General features: G+C 54.6%; 1 protein-coding gene across 1 annotated transcript in view; it reads right to left on the bottom strand.

Moving 5' to 3' along the window:
- Nucleotides 1-10,145, bottom strand: part of DNAH10 (dynein axonemal heavy chain 10) — a 150,035-nt gene that overhangs the window by 38,573 nt on the left and 101,317 nt on the right. The window contains exons 44-51 of the mRNA XM_045296728.1: nucleotides 8,658-8,830; nucleotides 6,425-6,518; nucleotides 5,984-6,151; nucleotides 5,078-5,266; nucleotides 2,837-3,008; nucleotides 1,681-1,884; nucleotides 1,302-1,382; nucleotides 449-646 (exon numbers count right to left, since the gene is read on the bottom strand). Coding sequence (XP_045152663.1) covers nucleotides 449-646; nucleotides 1,302-1,382; nucleotides 1,681-1,884; nucleotides 2,837-3,008; nucleotides 5,078-5,266; nucleotides 5,984-6,151; nucleotides 6,425-6,518; nucleotides 8,658-8,830 — 1,279 coding nt within the window. The remainder of the gene's footprint in view (nucleotides 1-448; nucleotides 647-1,301; nucleotides 1,383-1,680; nucleotides 1,885-2,836; nucleotides 3,009-5,077; nucleotides 5,267-5,983; nucleotides 6,152-6,424; nucleotides 6,519-8,657; nucleotides 8,831-10,145) is intronic.

Here is a 10,145-nt window from a genome sequence, read left to right as displayed (position 1 = left end):
AAGAAGAAGAAGAAAAATCTCGAATGTGAAGAACATCTAGAGTTACGGAGGGCCTGTCCAAAGATTGACAGTGACAAACCAAGCGCCCGTCAGGGCTCACAAGGAAGGACTCTTCAATATGCAAACTGCATGTTGCCTGGCCGTTCTCTCGGCAGCACGGCCACTTGATGAAGAGATCACACGTTGCCATGACGCCAGGGAGCCAGTTGACCCCCAGACTAAAAAAGTAATCCATTCCCGCTGGTGCACAGCCGATTCCAATGCATGTGGACCCTGCAGGACAGAGTGGAGCTCCTCCCTAGAGTTTCCGAGGCCGCCAGTCTTGACCAGAACAGACGCCCTCATCTTTTTCCTTCCGGTGGGTTAGAACCACTGACCTCTGAAGCTAGCAGCCCGGCGATCACCCCACTGCTCCACCAGGGCACCCTGTTCCGTGTCCACGATTTACCTATGTTATACTGCGTTTTCTCGTCCAGCAGTCTTGAGTACGTGTTAATGAAATCCAAGTAGTTCTTGGGAGTAACGTAGTTGCTGCGCCTGAGTTTCTGCAGAAACTGTTTGCTGAATTCCCCCACGGACTCGTGCACCAGGACCACGTGCCTGACCAGCTCCTCGCTGTGCTCCCCTGGGATCATCTGGTTGTCTCCTGGAGGGGAAGGAGTGAGAGGGATGCCCCTTGAAGCAGAGCAGGGGTTTCCATGTGGCCTTGCAACTGCTCTTGGTGGTCTCGGGCCAGCCAGAAAGCCCCTTGTCTTTCCCGGCTGTTGGCCAGTCTGGCTGAGCTCAGGGGTAAGACGTGCTGGGAACGGAGTGCTGACCGCTCTGCGGTGTGACGGGTGGAACGAATGGCTCTGAAACAGGCACGGAAGTGGACACTATCCTTAGACCCCCTGGGAAGTATGTGCAAACGGTAAGCACACTGGGCCGGGGGCTGAGAGATTAGCGGTAACAGTCCACACGGGGGGCCTCGGAAGAAAGGCCTGGGGGTCCTTCTGAAAAATCTTCGAAACCAAATTTGCCCACAGAGTCTATTCCGACTCACAGCAGCCCTGCAGGATGGAGTAGAGCTACCAAGGCTGCAGGAGCAGGCGGGCCCATCTCCCTCCGGAGGACAGGGTGGCAGCAGCAGCTAGCCATTGCTATCCTGAATCGTTCTCTGAAGACCCTTGAAGGCCCTTTGGAACACACCACATAAACCAAAATCATATTTAAAAAATTGAAAACAAGAACCATTCCCTGCCCAGGGGCTTAGGCAGAGTCAGAGAAGGGGCGGCAGCGCGGTCCCAGCGGCTCCCACTCACCCAGGAATGACTTGGCGACAGCGTGCAGGGCTTGCGGAGGCCAGGGCATGAACCAGTCGATGCCAGTATTATTGACCAGGCCTAGGGAAGAGACAGACAGACAGACAGAGGGAAAGCTGAGCACGCTGCACGCAGATCCTGGCTCTGTCCCCAGCTGATTGGGAAGGAGCCGGACCCATCTGTGTCTCAGTTGTGGCCGGGAGAGCTTCTCACACTCTGCTAGCCATTAGCTGTGGGCAACTGTCCACTGGGGGATGTTGCGCGGCACCCTGGGCCTACACCCACGAGACGCCCCACCCAGTGTGATAGGACTCCAGGTGCGCAGGGACCCTGCGAGCTTCCTTCTGCTGGCGGAGCTGCAGGCTCAGCCCCAGGGTACCTGGGAAGTTTCGGCACCGGTTCCTCAGGGTGTCCCCGACTGGCGACATGCCAAGGACGATGTGCAGGTTGTTGGCGCTCTTGTTCACGAAGTACTGCCACACGGACTCCTTGGCCGGCCCCGTGCCGTGCTTCACGGCCTCTTGGTTGAGCTGACTCAGGATGGAATCCTTCTCCTCTTCCGGGAAAAGCGCTGGCACGATCCCTGCACGGGAGATGCGTGGCGGCTACAGCAGTGCTGGGCCTCCTCTCCGGTCATGGGCTGAATTGTGTCCCCAGCGTGGGTGTCACCTTGTTTGGCCAGGAGTCTCAGTGAGCGGGGCAGTTGTAACTGGGCAGTTTTGCGAGGATGTAGCGGGCAGTTATGTAACAGTGTCATCTGGCAGCGAGGTGAGATGTCATCACCCACCTTGATGTGATCTGAGGTGGACCAGCCTGATCTGATGTGAGGGGCGTAAGGTGGGAGGCAGCACCTTCCTCAGGTCACAGCCCTGATCTGATCTAAGGGGAGTATCCCTGAAGCGTGGCCTGCATGACCTTTTCGGTTACAGGAGTAAAGGAGAGAGACGCGAGCAAAGAATGTGTGCCCTCTTACCACCCAGAAAGAAGAGCCCGGATCAGAGTGAGCCCTTTGGACCCAGGGCCCCTGCGCTGAGACCCCCCTGGATCCAAAGGAAGAGGGATGCCAAGGCACACAGATCCCCAGGGAGCCAAACCCTGAGATGCTGGGAGGAGACAAGGACCTTCCCCTAGAGCAGACAGAGAGGGAAGCCTCTACTAAGGCCATGCGTTTGAATACCGTTCTCTAGCCTCCTAAACAGTGAGAGAACACATTTCTGTTTGTGAAAGCCACCCTCTTGTGGTGCTTCTGATACGGCAGCACTGACTGCTTATGGAGACAGCGGGAATGTGACGTGGAGGGAAGAGCAGGGGAGGAATCCTCATCACAGCAGGGCTGGGCTTCTCCCTCCTCCCTCCTCCTCAGCTTCCATAGCAGGACATGGCAGAAACCCTGAGATCCCAGGCTGATGCATGGCAGGTAAATCCCTATGGCTCCCAAGAGAAGAAGACCATGGGGCCCTGCCTGAAGGTCGGCAGAAGCCTGGGGTCCCTGGCTCCCTCCTTGATGTCAGTGTCTCGACTTGCCACCCGGGTACCTGACGTCAGCATGTTGTTGATGAGCTCCAGGAAGCCCTCCTCTGCCACGTGGGCATCTGTGAACAGGAAGATCATCGTCTTGTTCTCAATCCCGAGCTTCATGTACAGGTTCTTCAGATCTTCCCGGAAGGTGTTCTCAGAGTAGCCTCGGCTCAGAAGGATCTCGAACACCTGGCAACACAAAGGCGGGTGCACGGCCCTGTGACAGGTCCACTGAGGGGCAGCTACCCGGGGCCGGACTCCTCCCCAGTGCCTGCTGTGGCACCCCACGTGTCTTGGCAATGAGGAGACCGGGGGACCTCAGAGGGAAGGGAGGCTCCGGATGGCAAGCACTGGGACTGAGTGGCCAGATGAACCGGAGGAAGGCGCCAGGACTGGATGAAGACCTGACCGCGCCACAAGATCTTGCCCATGCCATGCACATCTGCTGCAACCCCTTTGACGTTCTAGACATCCATGCTGCCCTCTTGGTGAGGAAGGGCACATGGCCCAAACTGGTCTTTTCACTCAGCTCATATCCGACAGAGCTGGATCATGAGCAGGGGAGACCCGAGAAGAACGGACACATTTGGACATCCGATGCTGATGAGGACCGCTGACTACAACCGTGGACGCTAAAGGAAGCAGCAAATCGGCCTTAGAAGAATATCAAAGAGGATGTTCCTTAGACATGGGGAGGGAGAGAGGTCACGCCACTGGGAAAGACTGGTGGCTTGACCTGGCCCTCGTGCTTGGTGCTGAGAGGAACCCTCCATGAGACAGACGGATGTGGCAGTTAGTCCCCACCGGGGGGCCACCCACAGATACACGAAGATGGCACGGGACTGGGCGCTGTTTTGTTCTGTTGTGGACCAGCCAGAGCCAGTGTGGTGGTAACAACAGCAGTGAGGAGTCAAGTGCCAGAGAATGAGTGAGAGCCCCGGGAGAAGGGAGGGACTCCTGACACCTCCTCATCTCAGCCAGGTCCAGGGGCTGGGGAGGGAGCTGACACCAAGGCTCAACTAGAAAGTAAATGTTTAGAAAGCGATGATGGCGACCTATGTGCACATATGGTTGATGGAATTGATGTATGGATAGACATCAATAAGAGCTGTAAGAGCCCCCAATAAAATGATCTTAACAGAACAAAACAGGTCTAAATGCACGGTGCATTCCTCCGCTCCAGGGGGTCCCGGGAGCCATCTATGTCATTTCAAGGATGGTCCTGGGCCGTGTCTGCCGATACCACTCGGGGTCACCTCAGGTCGGCCCAGCCCACGCCCTCCTCCACGTGAGCCCATCCAGCGGCTCGCAGGATCTACTTGGATTTGCTGTGTGATCTTGGCTGGACTTGTCTCCACTGCAAGACTCATGCACCGCTGGCTATTCGTGATATTCAGTGAGAGGGTTAATAACAAGCCCAAACAACCACAGAACACAACCTTCTCTAGGAGAGCTTCACATTAGGACTCACTATAGCTTGTCCCAAGGTTGTGCAAGGTTGGCGGTTCAAACCCCCCTTTGCTCCATGGGAGGAAGTTGAGACGGCCTGTTGCTGTAGGTTTGGGGGTCTCAGAAACCCCACGGGGCATTTCCACTCTGTCCCGCAGCGGCTCTAGGACTCGGAAGTGACACGGGGGGTTGGTTTGGTGTCGACTGTTCCAACCCCCTCCTGGTGTGGCCTGCGTATTGCCATGACCCTGGGAGCGAGGGGACTGGCATTTCCAACCCCCGTGGGGTCACTCATGGTGGACAGGTCTCAGGGAAGCTTCCAGACAGTGACAGACCTGGAGGAAAGGTCTGAGGACCTCCTTCCCAAAGAGCATCCAGTGAGAACGCTGGGTCACAACAGAGCGCTGCCTGATGGAGCCCTGCAAGAGGCCCCTTAGAAGGCGCTCACTCAGCCGACGCAGTGGCCCCACCAACAGGCTGACATTCGCACAGCCAAGCTGATGCTGCCGGCCAGGCAACATTTATTATTTGGAGAGCCAGAGGCAACACCAAAACTCCAAACTCACTGCCATCAAGTGCGCTCGGACTCATAGCCACAGGACAGAAGCGTCCCTGTGGGTTTCTGAGATGATAACTCATTCTGAGAGTAGAGAGCCTCATCTCTCTCCCTCAGAGCAGCTGGTGGGCTTGAACTGCGGTTAGCTGCCCAAAGTGTAAGCACTATGCCCCCAGGGATCCACACGAACAATGGCAGAGACGGTTGCTGATTTGTGCCATGTCTACGTGTCTGCGAGGGGAGATGACCTCACCTCATAGCCGGCTGTGAAAGCAGCCAATCTGGCAAGGGACTGCTTCCCCGAGCCCCCGACCCCAACCAACAGAGCATGGCCTCGGTCCATCCGTATAATCCGGTGCACGCGGGTCAAGTGCTCCAGGGCGTCATCAAAGAGGACCAAGTTCATCTTGGTGTTGCTCTCATTGTACTCTTCAAGAATTTCCTGAAAACAGGAAAGATCACAAAAGTTACAAAGCGAGACTGCATGTTCGGAGACAGACTCTCCTTCTGCCCGGGAGAGACAGAGAAGAGATGTCTATAAAAGCCCACAGCAGCCAGGATGATGGCGTTGTCTGGACAGACGAGACTTATCCGACCCCTTGACCAGCCGACCCATCTGCTGTCCTCCGGTCTGCCAGCGGGGAGCCGAAAAGGATCCCCAAGTGTGGTGTTCGAGGCAAGATGGTAACAAGGAATCAAAAACAAATGAACAAACTGCCATCGAGTCGATTCTGACTCATGGCGACCTCACAGGGCAGAGTAGAACCACCCCGGGGCTTCCCAAACTGTCACTCTTGACAGGAGAAGGAAGCCACATCTTTCAGCGGGTGGTTTCGAACTGCTGACCCTGTGGGTGGCAGCCCAATACATCATGCACTGCCCGGCCAGGACTCCTAAGGGAGGATTGGGGGCTCCCAAAGCTGGCTGCCCACCAGGATTTGGGGATTCTCCATGGGCCTGGTGAGCAAACGTCCATGTGTGGGGCTGCAGGGGGTCTGTGTGTCTAGCGAGTCCCCCGGGTCATGTGGCGCACCACTCGATGGGGACGTCACAGCGTCAGACCCAAGCGTGGAGCCTGAGACAGCAGCAGGATCCCCTGCTGGACCCATACCCACCCAAGGGGGAAGCATGCCCAAGGAGTGGGGGACAACACGGACACCTGGAACAGAGCCTTGGCCGCCTCATAGTCCTGGATGTCCTCGTAGACTCTCGCTTCCTCTTCATGCAGGGCCATCCGGAAGTCCCCAAACAGGATGGGGTCCCTCATCACCATCTCCAGGTCCTCGCTGAAATTCTCTTCAACCAAGTGTCCTATGTGCTCTTGAACCTTGAAATGTAAGACCCCTTAAAGACCCAGACTTGTACAACAGTGCAGGCGCTGCAAGTTGTCAGAGAGAGGGCACCCGCTTTCTCCCCGATTGCTATAAGGGACCTGATCCCCCAAACCTCCTTTACCCAGTGACGCTCCCTGCATCTGGGTGTCTGCAGTGAATGACTTGGGGGAAACGCACTGGGGGCATGGGCCATACTGCCTGCTCATATGGAGAAGGATGGGGAAGTCCGAGCCCCGCTGGCAGCGGCTGCAGTTGGATGTACTGACCAGCTGCTTGTCGGTTTCGTTGATTAACCGGTCGTGGAAGACCCTCAGACACTCATTTCTCCAGACCCTTACCATCTGGGGAACCGTCTGGAACCTACGCAGTAAAAGGGCCAAAGTCAGCTGTGCCGTCACGTGGGCAGAGGCCAGGCAAAATGCACCATCATCAGACGGACATCCCCAAACCGAACGAAACCAAACCTGCTGTCCTCCAGTTGATTCTGACGCACTGGGACCTCTGTGTAAAGCATTACAGGGGCTGCATATTTTTACAGGAGCCTCATCTTTCTCCCGCAGAGTGGCGGGTGGGTTTGAACTGCTGACCTTGCCGTTAGCAGTCGAATGCTCACCTGACAGCACCACCAGGACTCCATGTCCAACACACCCAAAGGCCTTTCTTCCGAGTCTCCTGCTCACGAGACTTTGAGAGTTTTAGACACAGAGCCAGAAGTGTTGCCCAGATTTGCTCCATCCAGGGGAAGACTCTATCTCCCTGCTTCCGAAAATCATCCAACGAACACACCTTGGGTCACAGCCACCCAGAACCAAACCCACTGCTGATGCATAGGGCCCCTGCAGGACAGAGTAGAACTGCCTCTTTGGGTCTCCAAGGCTGTCAATCTGTTGGATATAGACTGCTTCACCTGCGGCTGATGAATTCGAACCACTGGACTTTCGGTTAGCAGCTCAATGCTTAATGCACTGTCCCCCCAACTTCCTGGGTCCCAAAAATAACATAAACCAACTCACTGCCATCAAGTCAGTGCTGACTCACAGGGAACCCCCGTTGACAGGAGTAGAGAGCCCCGTCTTTCTCCCCAGGAACTGCTGGTGGTTTGATTGCAGCCCAATGGGCGCGTGCGTGCACGCGCGCACACACACACACACACACACACACACACACGACACCACCAGGACTCCTTTGGATCATGACACTTCCCGTTGAACACTTGCCCCGCCCCTACTTTGTAGAATATAGGACTGAAAACCATCATCAATGAGTGGTAGTGGTCCTTTTTCATTCTGGGATTGGTGGGGAGACAGCGTATTGTGATGTGGGTGACAGAGCAGATCAGTTTTCCATTCAACAATTCATACCCCTTTTGCTTTGTGAAACTGACTGCAAGCACCACAGTATCACGGCTGTCTTCCCACTTCCTCCCTGTGATCCCCATTTCCAGTCATCCTTTCCTGCCCCTTCCGAACCATCTGAGGGTGGCTTGGGGTTCACGCTGCCACTTTGGTCTCATGTGGTTGACCGTTCCGGTGTCACGGTCGCTGGTCACTTCACAGAGTTATCCTCTGGCTGAGAGCTGATCTATGGGGGCGAGTTCAGTGCCAAGCCGAAGGCTGCCGCAGTCGTAGAGATTCCATCAGCCTCCCTTCAGACCAGCTAAGCCCATCCGTGTGTGTACGTTTTGTTCCACGTGTTCCTTCTGCTCCACCCGGCACCTTCCATTGGAACTCCAATCAGAGAAGTAGGCGACGGGAGCCACACACCACCTGGTTCTTCTGGCCGCAGGGTCAGAAGGCTGAGGCCAACTCAACCAGACGGCTGTTCACCTGGACCCCATGTGCCTTTATCTGGGAACCTTCCCTGGTGTCGGGAGAGGCTCTCATGCCATGATGCATAGCGGGAACCACTCTCTCCTCCCGGCCCTTGCAAACCTTCCAGGGATCCTGAGAGGGAGCGTGGCTCCTAAACAGGCCTCCATTCACTGCATTTTCAGCGTCTTGTTGACTCAGAATATGAGTCGCATGAATGAAGGAGGCTTGAGAATCTATGTAGCGTGTGCACGAATGCTAACAAATTGAGTCCAGTGTTCAGGGGAAAACTTCTCTATCTACGCCACAGTCCTTCTTGTCGACCGCTTAGCCTATTCCTGAGGACGCTCAAGGGCCACCAGCTAGAAACTGGCAACAATTACGTTGCATGGGTAAAAACTTTCACACGGGTAACATTCTAATGGAAAGACTCAGAGAGAGGGGCAAGGTTGTCCCACTGAGGGGTGTAGCACACCTGCCCATCTGTCCACACAGCTCCTCCTCTTGATCCCAACTGTTTTCAACTCAAGGCCTTTCCAACAGCAGGCCTTCAGTGAAGTGTTTCACAAATAGTTCTCTCTCTCTCTCTTTTTCATACAGCATAAACACAAAGGCACTGGGTAATCGATCGAGGCACTGATCCATCTAATTCGCCTGTGGGACAATGTTCAGTTAAACAGAACAGACTCACCGCCCCGGGTTAGTGAGGACGAGACCGTTGTAAACCCGAGAGAGGTCTCGAAGGTTAAAGATGTAATGGAACTTGGAAGGGGTGGGCGGCAGTTCCTGAACGATGTTCTTATAGAGCTTCAAAGTGCAGAAGGTCAGCTTGTCACTCATGGCGATGATGCTCTCATGAAATGTCTGGAAAATGAAGACAACCCCCCCCACCCATGAACTCTTGAATGAATGAAAGGAGGGACAAGAGGTGGCCCCAGAACACAGTTTGGCCATCAAGAAGAAGGAAGTGCCAACCGTTCTCATGGTCTAACATGGATGAGCATCGTGCGGAGTGAAAGAAGTCAGACGTGACAAGACCAATGCTGGACCGTTCCATTCACAGGAGACATTCAGCATGGGCGAAGCTAATCTCAGGAGGTGAGATTAGTGGTTGCCACAAGCTTCACGGAGTAGGGGGCGGGGAAGGGCTGCTGATGGGCACGGGACTTACTTTTCAAAGGATGAGAACATTTCAGAACTGGATAGCAGTGAGGGATGCATCCAATCATATCAATGTACTAAACGGTTAACCTGGGAAAACTCGTGTCATATGCATGTTTCCAAAATATTTTTTTAAAGAGACAGAAAATGAAAAGAGCAGAGAATCTCATCTGAACCTCATCCCTGCGTTTTCACACCAACTGCGTCAGTCTCCACTGTGCGTTTCCCAGGACTAGGATGGCTCTCACCGATTTGTGGGCGGGTGCTTTGAGGAAGGATAGGAGCACCCTGGGTCCCCATAGTGCCTTCTGATGGCACTTGGCCGTATCACATTACCTTACCCTCCTAGCTCAGTCCAGCCCTTGAGGCTGCAGACCCCACTTTAGAAGTGGAATGTCAGAAGCCAAAAGGGATGACCTGCATCAGGTTCATTGTGACCACTAATGATGCCCAGGGAGTGTCTGGTACAGGTCAGGTGTGGGGCTGCCCACTTTTATATGTTTTCTCTCCTTTCCTCTCCCCCCGGGAGGTAGCAACATCATTATATCCCTGATCCTGGTGAGAAAGCAGAGGGAGGGCAGTTTAGGGGTCTTGCCTAGGAGAACGGGGCCTGAGATTCCAGCATCCAAGTCCCCCCACTCATCACTGTTCTAACTCAGTGTGGCAAATGTAGCTCAAGATCATCACAATGTCCATGAGCCGAGGAACCTTTGCCTTCATGGCCCCTTTGTTCGTTTAAAGCCACTAGTAAAAATGATGTTTTGCTGGTTGTGGTCGCAATTAGACAACACTGCTTGATGTGAATGAATGTTATGATGGCTATAAGAGCTCCCAATAAAATGATTTAAATTTTTTTTAAATGATGCTTTATGATTGTGTTAGGGAGATGTCTTTGCGGGCTGCTGAAAATACCCTGGGCGCACCGTGCCTGTTTCGTCTCGTGGGGTGGTTTCTGCCCGACGACCTCAGGCCTTCCAGGGGAGACATCTCATGACACCACAGGACTGAGGTCGGGCTT

The sequence above is a fragment of the Echinops telfairi genome, unplaced genomic scaffold (assembly GCF_000313985.2).
Source record: "Echinops telfairi isolate 266 unplaced genomic scaffold, ASM31398v2 ScPeMD7_7412;HRSCAF=8450, whole genome shotgun sequence".
NCBI lineage: Eukaryota > Metazoa > Chordata > Mammalia > Afrosoricida > Tenrecidae > Echinops > Echinops telfairi.
This window is presented reverse-complemented; position numbering and strand designations above follow the sequence as displayed.